At 49.6% G+C, this 13,136-nt stretch overlaps 2 protein-coding genes across 2 annotated transcripts; one reads left to right on the forward strand and one right to left on the reverse strand.

Annotated features, from left to right (window-relative positions):
• Nucleotides 1–311: 311 nt before the first annotated feature.
• Nucleotides 312–7,066, forward strand: EMH_0027900 (Protein Ccdc146, related; the record flags this gene model as incomplete). The annotated part of the gene is made up of 16 exons (XM_038022068.1): nt 312–326; nt 489–576; nt 738–793; nt 1,004–1,047; nt 1,264–1,374; nt 1,557–1,652; nt 1,833–2,018; nt 2,227–2,416; nt 2,781–2,855; nt 3,105–3,243; nt 3,371–3,471; nt 3,642–3,698; nt 3,966–4,031; nt 4,396–4,476; nt 6,022–6,121; nt 6,180–7,066. The coding sequence occupies 16 exons, from the start codon at nt 312–314 to the stop codon at nt 7,064–7,066; spliced, it is 2,292 nt and encodes a 763-aa protein (XP_037877922.1).
• A 2,690-nt stretch (nt 7,067–9,756) lies between these two features.
• EMH_0027920 (uncharacterized protein) lies at nt 9,757–10,590 on the reverse strand (the record flags this gene model as incomplete). The annotated part of the gene is made up of 1 exon (XM_038022069.1): nt 9,757–10,590. One exon carries the CDS (start codon nt 10,588–10,590, stop codon nt 9,757–9,759), a length of 834 nt encoding a protein of 277 aa, XP_037877923.1.
• Between the last annotated feature and the right edge of the window lie 2,546 nt (nt 10,591–13,136).

The following is a 13,136-nucleotide window of genomic DNA, read 5'->3' on the forward strand; positions in this document are numbered from 1 at the left end:
GGGTTCCTTAGCGAGTATTCCGGCATGGCGATGACGGTCTGCAGCAAACGGAGCTTCGTTTGAACGACCAGATCTACAAAAATACCCGGCTCAAGGCGGCAAACGAGTAGGACTTAGTTGCTTTACAAATGCGCCCACGTTCTCTCGTTGAACATCTGTTGCAAAGAAACTAGCACTTGGTGTCTCATCCTCAGAAAGTGCCAGACACTCGCGTAATATGCTGCAAAACATATTATCCCTTCTTACGTAGTTTTCTCTGATGTAGGGAAAGAGAAGCTGAACTCAAATCAAAGCAGGAGGAGATCGAGAAAATGCGAACGGAGAAAGTGAGTCACAGGCGACTCGATGTTGAGGCGCTACAGATATAGCGTTCTCAGATATTCTGGGTAGACTCACTTGGCCTCATTTTCCGTTGCACCGTAGGTTTCTGCCGTTTTCTGAACAAGTTGAAGCGCTTCATTGCCTGATATGTAGAACTGCATTCGCAGGAGCGTGTTGTCAAGCTGCATGAAGTGCTAAAGAAGAAAATGCAGATCCTCGAAGGCGACAAGCGGACTTTGGATGAACAGGCAACAGGTCCGCTATGTTAATATTTGCTACTCCAGAAATTGGCTTGATTCTGCTTAACTGAGTCCAGCGGAAACGGCAGTGGGCACTTTGCACGCGAACCTTGCAGAAGCCTCAACCGCGGCGCCAGCTTTTGATAAGTGCGCATCCCTCGTGCTCGAAATGTGCAGCTCTGAAGCTAGAAACGGCGGCCTCGGAGAGAGAAATAGATACGCTGAAGCAACAGGTACAAACGCTGCCGCTGAATTTTCTCCTGGGTTCACTAGAATAAACCAATTCGAAAGTGTAACGTTGTTGCTCGTGGAAATGCGATCGTCCGCCTCGACGGCTATATGCTTCTTATACCTTGAGCTTCGCACTGTGCGTGTATCCAATGAGATCCGCCTTTTTAAGTGATTGTAGCCACAAAACCTCGTATTGTTGGTTTCAAATGCAGGCTGAGAATGATAAGCGGCAAATCGAATCACTGCTCCGCGAGAGGTGACTAACTGGTGGACAAAGTAATGCGGTTTTCGGTCGTTGCCTATACGGTCGCTGTTGGTTGGTGTGCTGTTCAGGCTTGCACCAAACACTGCATGATCTGATGTTACTGCACCGTAGCAACCCTAGATGTAGGTGTTGAGGATACTTCGCCGTAGTGGCCAGTGCTCCCTCATCAAGCGCTTCACCTTGCTGGTAGTTTTGCAATGTGCAAAGGGATTTACTATCTAAGAACCTTTTAAACGCGGACGCCACTGCAAAGAAGCATGCGGATCATGCCAAGAGACAGCTGACGCATTGCGAGCACCTTGAAAAAGAAGTTGATGGGTCAGTATCTCCTGAGGGAACAGGGGTATATTCGTTGTGACAATTCTAGTCAAGCTGTGTGCCTGCTTTTATCAGCAACCCTGTATTTTGCCCTTGTTGAGGAATTCATCTGCATTTCGCCCGATAAGCAACATCTTGAAGGTTTACTTTACATTTGCGTGGTGCTGCTGCTCTTCGCCTAGGTTCCGACGCGAATGCCAACAACTGCAGCAGAAAGTCGAAACTCTTGAAGCAGAAAGGGATCGTTATGGACACACTCTAAACAAGAGCAACCAGAAGTATGGCATCGTCAATGCTCGCCTCATTAGTTTCCGTGGCATAATTTATTACGGCACTGTTGAGGTGTTCTCTGTCGTTACGCCATAGTAATTCTTTGAGCAGGCCGGTCTAGTGTACAACTTAGGCGCTGCAGTAGTGGGTTTATCAGTGTCAGCGTGGTTTTTTGCAATTGTCTCTAGGTACCTAGAGAGCCTCGAGCAGCTCAAGAATGAAGAGCTCAGAGTGGCCGATTTGCAGCGCTCCATTGGAGAGCAGCAGGCAAAACTTGCTGCACAAAAAACCCTGTACGAGGCTGTGAGATCAGACAGGAACCTCTTTTCAAGGAATCTGATTGCAAGCCTTGACGAGATGACTGAGCTGAAGCAGTAAGCAACTGACCTAATTTCTGAGTTAGAAAGAATCAAGGTAGCGTTCTCGTAATCTCGCAGCGTAAAGCCATGCTCGGCGCAAGGAATACTGCCACGCTCACTGGGCGTTTTGTCCCGATGCTATTAAGTCCAGATATGCACAACCTCTACGCTTACGGAATGGGTATTAAACCGTCTCTCTTTAGGCTTTTTTTGTCCGCTGTAGTAAGTTCAAACTCATGTTTCAGCAAGTCGGCCAGCTTAAGGAAGAGATAAAGACGAAAGATGCCGGACTTCTGAAACAACATTTCGAGCACAGAAGGATTACGTCCGAAAACGAAAAGCTGAAGGATGACCTGGGCAAGGCGGAGAAGAAGCTTAGCTCCCTTGAGCAAATCATTGCTGCGCAAAAGCACGTTTGATGCACATTTGTTAGCAGCAACGCTGCACACGCCCACTCTAGAAATGACGATGTTAAGCACGAAGGCATCGAACCTACCCATTGTTTGCTGGCGTCTGCATTGAAGCATAACTTTCACACTAGGTGCTGAGGTCCGCAGACGAGAAATCAAAAAGCTGGAAGAGACGATGCAGGAAGCAACGGCTGAAAAGGCTAACCAGGGAAAGGAATTCTCAGCGGTGGGCAGCAGAGTTGCCAGCAAGGAGAGCAGTGTCACCCCTCTTTTCTCATGTTGCTGGCGCTCTCAGCAAGCAAGATATCGACCTCGCTTCGCTATTGGGCATTGCAGCTGCGCTGTCTGAGTGAGCGGCTTTGCTCAGATATTGGCAGAGAGGGACATGCTGGGGACTCAACTGCTCAAGCGAAATCAAGAGCTATCCCTTCTTTACGAAAAAGTTAGGATCCAGGAATCGACGCTGGCAAAGGGAGAAGCCCAATACAAAGTACATGGCTATATTGATAAAGCTCGAAGATGCAGGATATTGTCGCTACATACGACGAGATACAAAGGAGACACAAGCGCCCGATTTTAGTTCCCGCGCATTGTTTTTCGGGCACGTAGTTTCTGTATTTGTGGTAAACATCCTGGGTTGGGGAGGCCTGACTTCAGTGTTGATATCTGGGATTCTTGATCATATATTCAGGAAAGGTTGAAGGAAATTAAGGAGTGGAGCAGGCAGTGCTTGGCGTTTAGGCGGGAGCTCCGCAACCTTGAGGGAGGTGTTGCTGAAGTCGAGTCACTTAAGCGGGAAATTCTGCAGCTACAGAAAGAGTTGCTGCAAGGTGCAGCTCTGGCAAGCCAATATTGTTGATATTTTTGTTCAACTGGAAACGATGCTTAGNCACTTTCGCACACACACATAAAACAGCCACGATTCTGCCGTTGGCATTTGAGCTGTGCAATATGCAGAGAGGACGAAGGTGAGGGCATTAACCGAGGCCCTGGCAACGCCGATGAACGTGCACAGGTGGAGACGACTCGAAGGGACAGACCCTGCCAAAGTTGAACTGGTAAAAAAAATCCAGTCTTTGCAAAAGCGACTGATTGCCAAGACTGAGGAGGTGCGCAGTGTTCCCACTTCACGGTCTCTGCTGAGAAGGAGCCTGCATTAGTTATGCCTTATGCCTTGCACAGTGTGCCACGCATTGTATGTGATCCTGTCTGTTTTTTAATGGAGCAGGTTATTGAGAGGGACCTGCAAATTCAGGAAAGGGAGAAACTTTTTGTGCAGCTAAAGGTAGACTCAATACTGACGGACAAACTGCAATAGCAGCAAGCACAGCTGAGCCACATCGCGCAGACGTGCGAAGCTGGTAAATAAGGAGAATATCTGTTTTGCAGCGTCTTTCATTTGCTTAGACAACTTTAAACAAGCAACCGGGAGCTGAGGTTTTCGCTAAAATGCAAACTCTCCAAACGGTAAGAGTATTCCTGTAGGGCCAGATGCAGGTGGCGCTACATCAATCGATAACAGGGGGTTTAGAATGTTTTCACTTACCCGCAGGATGTGCGCACCAAAACAAAACAACTCCGGGCAGCTGTTTCCGAGCTCCAAGTTCTACACAAGGAGGTGAGGAGCCACTCACTTGTGGCCAAACCTTCGTAGGCACGATGCACCACTGCTGTCTACAGTAGTCTCAGAAGAGGGGCCAACTTCAATGCACGTGCAACTGCAGCAATGCTTAGCCGTGGACGACGTAATATTATCGCTACAACATTGACATACNTGCAAGACGATTACATATTTATTTTTGTCCTAGCGTCTTCCGCCTGCGTTGCAGGTTACATCGAAGAGGGACGAGATTGAAAGACTGCACAAAGAGCTCGAGGTCTCTGCGCATGATCACAATCTGCAAGCCTTAGTTGATGATTTAAATAGGTGGTTTTCCCCGAAACTGTGACCAGAGCTTGCTTGCCGTGTACTGTGCTTGCAGTCTGTGAAATTTTCCTACATCGAAGAGAAGAGGAACGAAGCTCGGGAACAGCAGAAGCAGCAGCAGTTGCAGCAGCAGACGGTTAGTGCCCTGCGTCAACCGCATTCAAGCCACCAAATGTGCATGAATGACTGTTGCGTCACCCTTATGAGATACAGCTGGGTATTCTTTCTCCTGCACCTAGCAAATATTTGTGTTGTGCCAAGTGTATCAGAGCTCTTAGCGTAGTAGCTATTCTTCGCCTGTTATGATGCAGACGGGAGAGGTATCAAGGACAGACACCTTTTTTTCCTCCAGCACGTTCGAATTCCTCACCGGAAATTTCTCAAGCGTTCAAAATTGAGTTCACTCCCTAGCATCTGATATCGGCCAAGTGACAGGCGTGCAGAGCCTCAAGTGCTGTTTCGTCACTTGAAAGCATGTGCAGCAGGGCACAGCAAGGGGAGCCTTGCACTTGTAAAAGCTGCAACCGACGCAGCGCTTCTAAATGGAAAGTAGTGTCGGCAGCCATTGTCAACTCGTTCTCTTCACTGCAACGACTCTTTTTACAACAGAGTTCATCTTTTAACACAGTTTAGCTAGTATGTGATGCACTCACGGCGGAAGCGGGCAAGCATTAAGATGTCCCTGGAGAGGTGGCGTGTTGGGATTAGAAATGCCACTGCCGCCGACTAAGGCATGACAGGCACTCCGAAGGCGCACACTCTCGTTTTCCTACAACTGTTCCTTAGCACAAAAAGTGCCAAAAGTTTTGACTAGGTTCAGGGCACCCCAACCTTTCACTCGGTTAGTCGCTGCATCGGTGAGCGGCGGGGTGTTGAATGCCGTGAATGCACTACAGCGGGCGCCTGTGTGGTTACCTTTTCGATTGTTATGGGTTAGAAATCTGAAACATAATGGAGGTCAACCTTAGTCTTTTTATACTTTTTTATAGAGCTTACCGAGGGGAAACATTCCATTCGAAATGTCAAGCTAACTAGCAAACTCAAGTGATGNGAAAGGCCCTGTTTGTTCATTGACTTTCAAATCGTAAGCATTAAGTTTCTAGGGTCTTAGTCCAGGTAAACGTTTGTGAAAGATGGAACTAGCCTGAGCGCATGCCAGTGGTCACCGCGTTTAGGACTACCTGGACGCCGCAGGTAGCCACGCCAGCGCTACATTCAGCGCACCAACTAACCCATTGGAGCATCAACAAACTGATTTTCGAACGCTTTACTTGAAGTTTTACAATTCCTCTTCTTATACTTCACTGTCTCCTGGCATCCAAATAGAATATCGACGCATAAAATGGCGTAAGTTACGGCGACAGCCAGTGACCTGCTTGCACTAGCTGTATCGACCGAGTAGTTCAGCTGCGATTCAGAGTAGGATGCAGGTGGTTTTTTTGGATGGTCTGTCAACTTACCGTAACATTCAACCACAAATAAGGGAGATTCTGTAGCAACAAGGTTTTCTTTAGGGACAGGTTCGAGACCGTTGTGGCTCGCCCGTAGCCCTGGGTACTGTAGCAGTTTATATATACAACTCCCCGTCCAAAACAGGCATGGTGAATATACTGCTCATCAGAGTAGTGTTAGTATTACCGCCTGCTGGTATCCTCTGTCGTGTGCGTGCGTGTTTTTACAGACGTCTTGTCTACGGAAGACCACTATGGTTGAAGAGAGGCCTACTTGGCCTTTTGCTGCTCCTGCCAGCCTGTTTTACCGACGGGCAGATGTATCAAAGAGTAAATCCGTACAGTACAGCTGCAAGCGGCCTGCAATACAGGGGTGGGTATCCTGCAGCCCAGCCCTATTGGTCCGGTAGACGGTGGAATTCCGTACAGCAGCTGTCAAATGCACTAAGATCTCGCGAAGGCCAGAGATATGCCTCAGCTGGAACTCCCGAGCAAAGCGCGCAACTGCAGATGGCCAACTCGCAAAATTTTGCCAATCCCACAGCTAGCGCTTCATCTCAAGTGGGCAGCTACCAAACAATGCTACGAAACGGAACGGCTGCCTATCAAACACCGATGGCCCCATATGAGGGCAGGAGCATGGCCCCCACTCACCCCGGAGTCAACAGCGCAGCCCAACCGCAGTACAGCGAGGCATTTAACCCACAGGTTGATCCAGAGGGGACGAGGCAATCCGTCCAGACTTCTGGAACAGGACCTTTGCCTTCACCCGGCAGCGCGAGCAACGGGCCTACCTCCCAGTACAACGGTGGCGTCGCTGCAAACCGCTTTAATGGGGGGCGTCCTATGACAAGCCGTCCTGCTGATGCGAACATCAGGTATCCTGGCAGTGGCAGATATACCCAGTCAGGGCGGACCATAAGTAGCTTTTCGGGAATCGCATCAGGTGATCCTTACAGCTCCTACTTTTCTCAAAGGAGACAAGGGAACCAACCAACGTCAGACCAGGCTGGGAGCGGGGATGCAGAGAGCAGCTCTGCTGGCTCTACCACGGAGGGGGAGACGCAACCAACTGAAACTGAAGAGGGAGAATCTGCTGAAGCGGGAAGCTCAGGCAGAATAGGAGGGAGGAGGGTAATGAATCCGTATGATCTCTCCCACATTTTCCCAGATATATACCAGGAAGAACAGCCAGCTTCATACGAGAATATGACTAGCCAAAGTCTTGCCTTGTTGGAGATGACCACTATCAACTCTGGCAATGACGAGGAGTAAGCAGCGCCTTGCAAATCGTTTAATTGCGTGCTGAGGTGGGGCGAGGAAAGCAGTAATGTAGCGGGAACCATGACTTCCCTGTTGCAACTAAATGATTTTTCGAGGATATCAGCTCCACTGGGCACTTAACAAAAGGGTAGCAGCCGGCCTGGCCGGAAGCCGCTGAATGCAAACCACTTCTACAATGCGGTGGAAAAGTCCCGCTAAGCTTTTCAAAACAGGACACCGCGCACAAATGCCTTCATAGAAGCTGAAAGGTATGCTGTTTGGCCTGGCAAGGTTCCAACAATCGCGGATGAATGGCCACCATCGTTCTGCAGCATGCCATTCTGCCTTTGCATGACTTTTTAGAACTAATTTTTAAAAAGATTTGGACTACATAGATGCTTTGCCCTCCGTATCATCAGGTTGCTAATGGGTAGCAAGCATGGCTCCTACGGGAGTTGCTGAGTCGCCAAGCGTACCTGATACCTATTCGCGTTACAACGTACTACCCATCCACAGGCTTCCAGGGATATCATTTTAGCCAGTGTTCGCTGACAGCAGCGAGAACACTATCCGAGTAAACAGTGACTGGAACACTAGATCAGCAGCTGGAGAATCAAGTGGCTAAGCTTCGCTTTTACAGCGAAGCGTAGCCCCTAGCGCACATCTTTGTTTGCCCTATAGCGCCTAATGGAATTGCAGAAGTGGGTGCCCAACTGTGAGGCCCTCAAAGGCTCACAGTACGTCAAAACGCAGAGTGGGTGCGAAGAAGTATCTTGACGATTTGCACCTGTTGGTTTCCTCTTCGNCGTCAGCACGCAGCTAGTAATTCACACTTTTGTGCATCTCGTCTACAGCGTGCGCCTTCCATTGTCACGGTCTTGCTGCGGTGTGCAGTGTGAACTCCCGTGCTATTACTCTACTGAGGCTTATTCCTGGGCACCAGCCGAAACGGACGGAGAAAAGCAGTGGAAGTCTTGACACTTCAGTTGTTCGCTGGACTAGTACTCATATCCCTTTTACTGCTGTTAAGATGCAGCGCCTCCCCTTCTGATGAGGAAAAGCAGTTGGTGTTGTCAACCAAAACCAACCTGCAGTCCAATGCTGTGTGCGAGTGCCAGAGGCATCCCTTGCTGAGAGACGCTGCCTAGGCTTATATCAAAATAGCACTGACAGGATCGCGCGAAGCTACCGCCTGCACAACCACGGCCAGTGCACCCAACACAGGAAGGTACGATCCCGTGTCAGCTCGATGTCATTATGCTGGAACGTCGGCGAACTTTCTCACAAGCGACTCAGGGCTAATTAGGGAAATATANTTGCAGTAGATCCACCAGAAGTGGCAGCATAGGGGTTACCTGCCACCAAAGTGATTTGGCAGCTTGCTCAAGAGCGCCCAGAGACGCTCGCCAGAGCACTTCTCACAGTTCTTCACACTGTAAGTTTTCGAAGGCACTTGAAGGGACTTTCACCCCTGAGTAATATTCGGCTCGCCTTGTATTTCCGCAAGAGCTGCCTGAGACCAGGAGTTAGCCCAGTCGTATTGAACCTTGTCGTTGGCTTTCACTTGCGGAATGATAAACCCTAGTATTCGCCTTAAGGTGTGTTTTTATCGTGCAAAGCACACTCTGCTCTGAATCGTGTTACCCAGTTGTTGGGATGCCATCTCTGTAACAAATTCCGCCAATTGATCCTCGGTCCATGCAGCACGCCAGCTCGGTGCACACTAGACTTGAAAGTAGAACCCACGAAAGTCCAGTGAACAAATAGAATCGACGAGTCCACGCTCTGATAAACAGAATTTTGCCCGTCCAAAGCTGATGCGCTCCCTACACAACGGCTGGTTCAGGTGCACCAGGTGTAACATCGTTGGGTGTGAGCGGCAGTGTAATGAGAAATTGTGGCTGTGTGTACTTCCTGCTCCTTCACTGTGGAGGCGACAGCAGGTGAATGCTCGTTGAATCTCACTGGCCAGGTCCCGAGAAACAGCAGATGTAAAGAAGCCACCAACAACTCACCCGCCCAGAACTGTCCCAGCGGTCCATCAAAAGGAGACCAAGTTACAGAAACCATTCAATGACAGGTTACCCTCATATGACTGGCAATTCCCATGCNGTGGAAAAGCCGGTGTCCGCAACACAGTGTCGGCAAACTGGATATACAAGAGGTTTTCGGTTGCGAGATGGTATGCTATTGCTTCGAAGATGGAACATCACTCGAAGTAGCTACGGTTCTTTCTTTCTCATCCCCAAGAGTTCTCTCACTCCTTTAATCATAAACCCTGCAGCTCGTACGTTTTGTGAAGTCGATTTGGCCCGTTCGAAGTTTGCGAGGTTGTGTGGGTCAGTGTCAACTTCCAATGTTAAAAACCCGGTCCCCGCGTTAGCCAAGAGTACTCCCTCCTCTAAAACTCCAAACAGAACTGGGCGGGGGTAATTGAAAAAATCCATTCCCGTTACATTCAGTCGCACACTTCTCAAGGCAGCCGCCTTAAATGCTCCACTGAAGTCCGCATTGGCGTCTCGCTGCAGTCGCTCACAGACCGTTTCCCTGAAAAGGCTCCATTCCACGCGTAGCAGCCTGAAGCAGTTGTACACATACTTAAAATGCAAAATTAACCAATCGAGAACCGCGCGCAACAATACAAATTGACCTTTGGGGCACAGACCGCTGGGAAAATGTTCCAGCACCAGGTACCAACAAACTTACCACTTGAAGTAACAGCTGTTATCGTTCATCCAGCAGTCGTCAATCTTCCCGGAGATCGTCATGACGGACTTCATTCTGCTGTAAAAAGAGACGGGCCAAATCCCGCGTTCATCACGATCCTGCTGAGCTTTTGTTCTCCCGCCACGAAGGCCTGACAGAGCGCCTGCCACGTATTGCCAATTGCTTGCACTAACATCTAGAGGCTTATTATACCCAGAACGCGGCTGAAGAAGAAGATACACTTCCGAGCCTACGCGGGGATCTCTGTCTTCAGAGAACACCGAGCCGCAAAGATGATCCAACAGCCCATAGCTTACGTGTGCTTCTGGGCATTTGTACTTAAATATTGCGGTGGCCCACGGCATTGGGTGGCCGAACCTATCCTTGTTCCACAAGGCAAGGTAACGAATTTCCGCCTCAATTTCCAGCTCGGGAAAGCTCCGACTCCACAGGGCTAGCCTCCTAAATATATTCCAGAATGGCACATCAGCCTTCCTGCGTTTGTGTTCTTCTTCCCATGCGGACAACATTTCGTAGTGAGCCTTTTCCATCATCGTGAGCCAAGAGCACAGCAGCCGCCCTGTGGTCTGAGTTTCCAATACTTCTCCCCCATCGACGGTTGACCCACCAGTCGGTGTCACAACTAGATTCCCAGCCTTGCCAACTCGGCAGCCCTCCCCGGTAAGGATCCATGACTGCCGGTGCACAACGCTGGAAGTATTCACGAAGTTTCCTTCAGGGGAGATGACTCCCACATCTGCTCTCCCCTCCTTCACAAGCAGGAGAATGAGGAAAGTACTTAAAGCCACAATGAAGTGGTCCCACAACATTTTCAACTGCGAGCAGATTTTGCCTCACGGATGAGATCCTCCAACGATATAGAATAGAGAAGAGGGAATAAACAGTCGTTATCAAGCATTTGGCGCTCATTCAGGCTTTCTACGACGAGAAGTCGGGGACTGCCTCCTCCCCAGCAAGGTTTGAAATCGCGATAACACGAACATCCCACGGGAAGGCGTCAACGTGTTAACCCACGGATATCACTATGAAGTGGCATCAAAGCGGTTACTAAACAGTGAGCAGTGGTTCCGTGAAGAACGAACCCCCGACATGTCCAGCGCTGCCCACAGCCGAGCCCCTCTGGGGCTGGGGCGAGCGTAGGCGGTGGTTCCCACGACGCAAGTGTTTCTCAGCATCAGAAACNGCATGTAGCTACATAGTTCCCTTCGGCGCCATCAGTGAGCCGGCTGGCAACACAGACATCGTCTTCTGTTAGTAGCGTGCCCAAGCAACTAACGAGTTTTGGATCAGTCGTCAGGAATTGCTAGATGTATGAGTATTTGTGTGCGTATCGGCATGAAACTGCATATTAGGGAGGCCGAAGGCGGCGCTTAACAATTGGCCACAGGGTTAACTCCAAGCATCGGAATGTACGTCTATCTGGTGTTGTGTAAAATTCTCTCTGGTGTTAACCCATGTATTTTCACTTTCCTGCACGCTGACTACTGAGAACGAAGTAAGACTCTAACAGTCCTTTACGCTGTCGGTGCCGGCATTCAAGGGGGAGCAGGAGGTCCTAGCGGGGGTCCTTGACCTTGACCATGGGTGGGAACTTTCGCAACCAACAACAGAACGAAAGCTCAAGATGGTGGTTCACAAAAAGCAGCTTACCTCTCTTCTAGTGCTCAAGCGTCTAGTGGCAAAAGGGCATGGGCCTACTGCGGAAAGAAGGCGACCAGTCATAGCTGCAGTGCGCCTTCCTGCGACTGATGCTGCAAGGCGGAGCCGCATCTAAGCGCGCGCCCCTCTGCCGCATGTACTGCCAATGAAGGCAATTCCTCAGCGTTTTCTTGTCCCTCAGTCGCCAAACTCCGCCAGCGGATATATACGTAGAGCTTCAAACAGATCGTTGTGCATTTCCAGGAACTCCAAATCCGCCCCCTCTCGCTCAATCAACACAAGCNAAAAAAATGACAGAGAGAGGAAGAGGTTTGCCTAGGTCTGCTGCTCCAGTTTTCTGCTGTGGCTTGTGAAGCATGGCCCACTGCCCAGAGGTGTAGCCACCCGCCGTCTCCGCTGCCCGCTGCCCTGCACCGTTCAGTTGGGTTAGGTGACAGTTCTGGGCTTATCAACCAAATAAAATATTACAACGGAGCCCCGAGAACGCGGGACACAAGCGTGCACATGGCCGCGGCTGTTGCCGACGCCAAAACATGGGAAAAGGCGGTCGTTGCCGGCGGTGGTGTCATGCTGCTTGACGACTAATAATTAGCATCACCAGACACATACTTAGATAGGGGCTCTTTTGGAAACGTGCCAGAAGAGCGGTGATCAAATGTTCGCATACGGCTCAGATTTAAGCTACTCTGTGACTACGCACTGCTGCTGGCCCGAGGAGGGCGTGTGGATGATCCTGAGGAAAGGATGCTCAACGAAAGCTCGGCTTCGTGAGCCGTCGTGAGAAACCGCCCTGCAGCCGGCCAGTATGGATCCGAATTCCCTCACATGATGGGGTGTTGTGAATCCATAACACTAGAGCTACTTCGGGCCCAGTGAGCTGATTACATGTTGGCCGAGCCGTCTGTCCCTCACATGCTCTGTCAAGATTTGGTAAGGCTAATGAGGAAGATTACGCTTCAGCGTAATATTTGTAGTAAACACTACATATTAGTGGGCGGTTCTTCTGAAAGACTACTGTGGGGCGCATCCTTAAAAAGCCACAGCTGAGCCAGCTGGCAAGCATTAGCTATCNTTCTGAAAGACTACTGTGGGGCGCATCCTTAAAAAGCCACAGCTGAGCCAGCTGGCAAGCATTAGCTATCGTACTGATACAACAACAGAACAAAGTAACAAAGGTTAAAGGAAATTACTTCCTTCAGTTTCTTTCCCAATATTCTTCTGTTCTGAAGCCCTACTAGAGCTGCCACTGCAACATTTGGGGGTGGGACAGGGGACGGCGAAGCATGTTGCAATACCTTTGCCCCAAGGCTCAGGACAGTCTCCCCTATAGTCATATACGAATTGTCACTTCGTAAAGAATGTTTAATGCATTCACCAATTTTATACTCAATGTACATCAATAAGCAGTCACAGAAACTTCCAGTGTTCATACAGCCTTCACTCATTTCACAACAACCACAGCATTCTTGTCGTGATTGTAGTGAGTATTCACTAGAGCAGGCATCAGTAAACGGATACACTCAAGTAAACTGCTACATACACTCAGATCTCTCATGTGATGCAGCGGCACAACAGAACTAACAAAGCTTAAAGGGGGCTTGCTCTTGTTTTTTCTCAATAAACATTGATAAGCACTCACAGACACTTCTACTGCTCAATCAACCGTCGCTTTTGCACGAGCCCGGCAACCCTGCTG

This window comes from Eimeria mitis, genomic scaffold, assembly GCF_000499745.2.
Source record: "Eimeria mitis Houghton genomic scaffold, Emh_scaff1031, whole genome shotgun sequence".
Lineage (NCBI taxonomy): Eukaryota > Apicomplexa > Conoidasida > Eucoccidiorida > Eimeriidae > Eimeria > Eimeria mitis.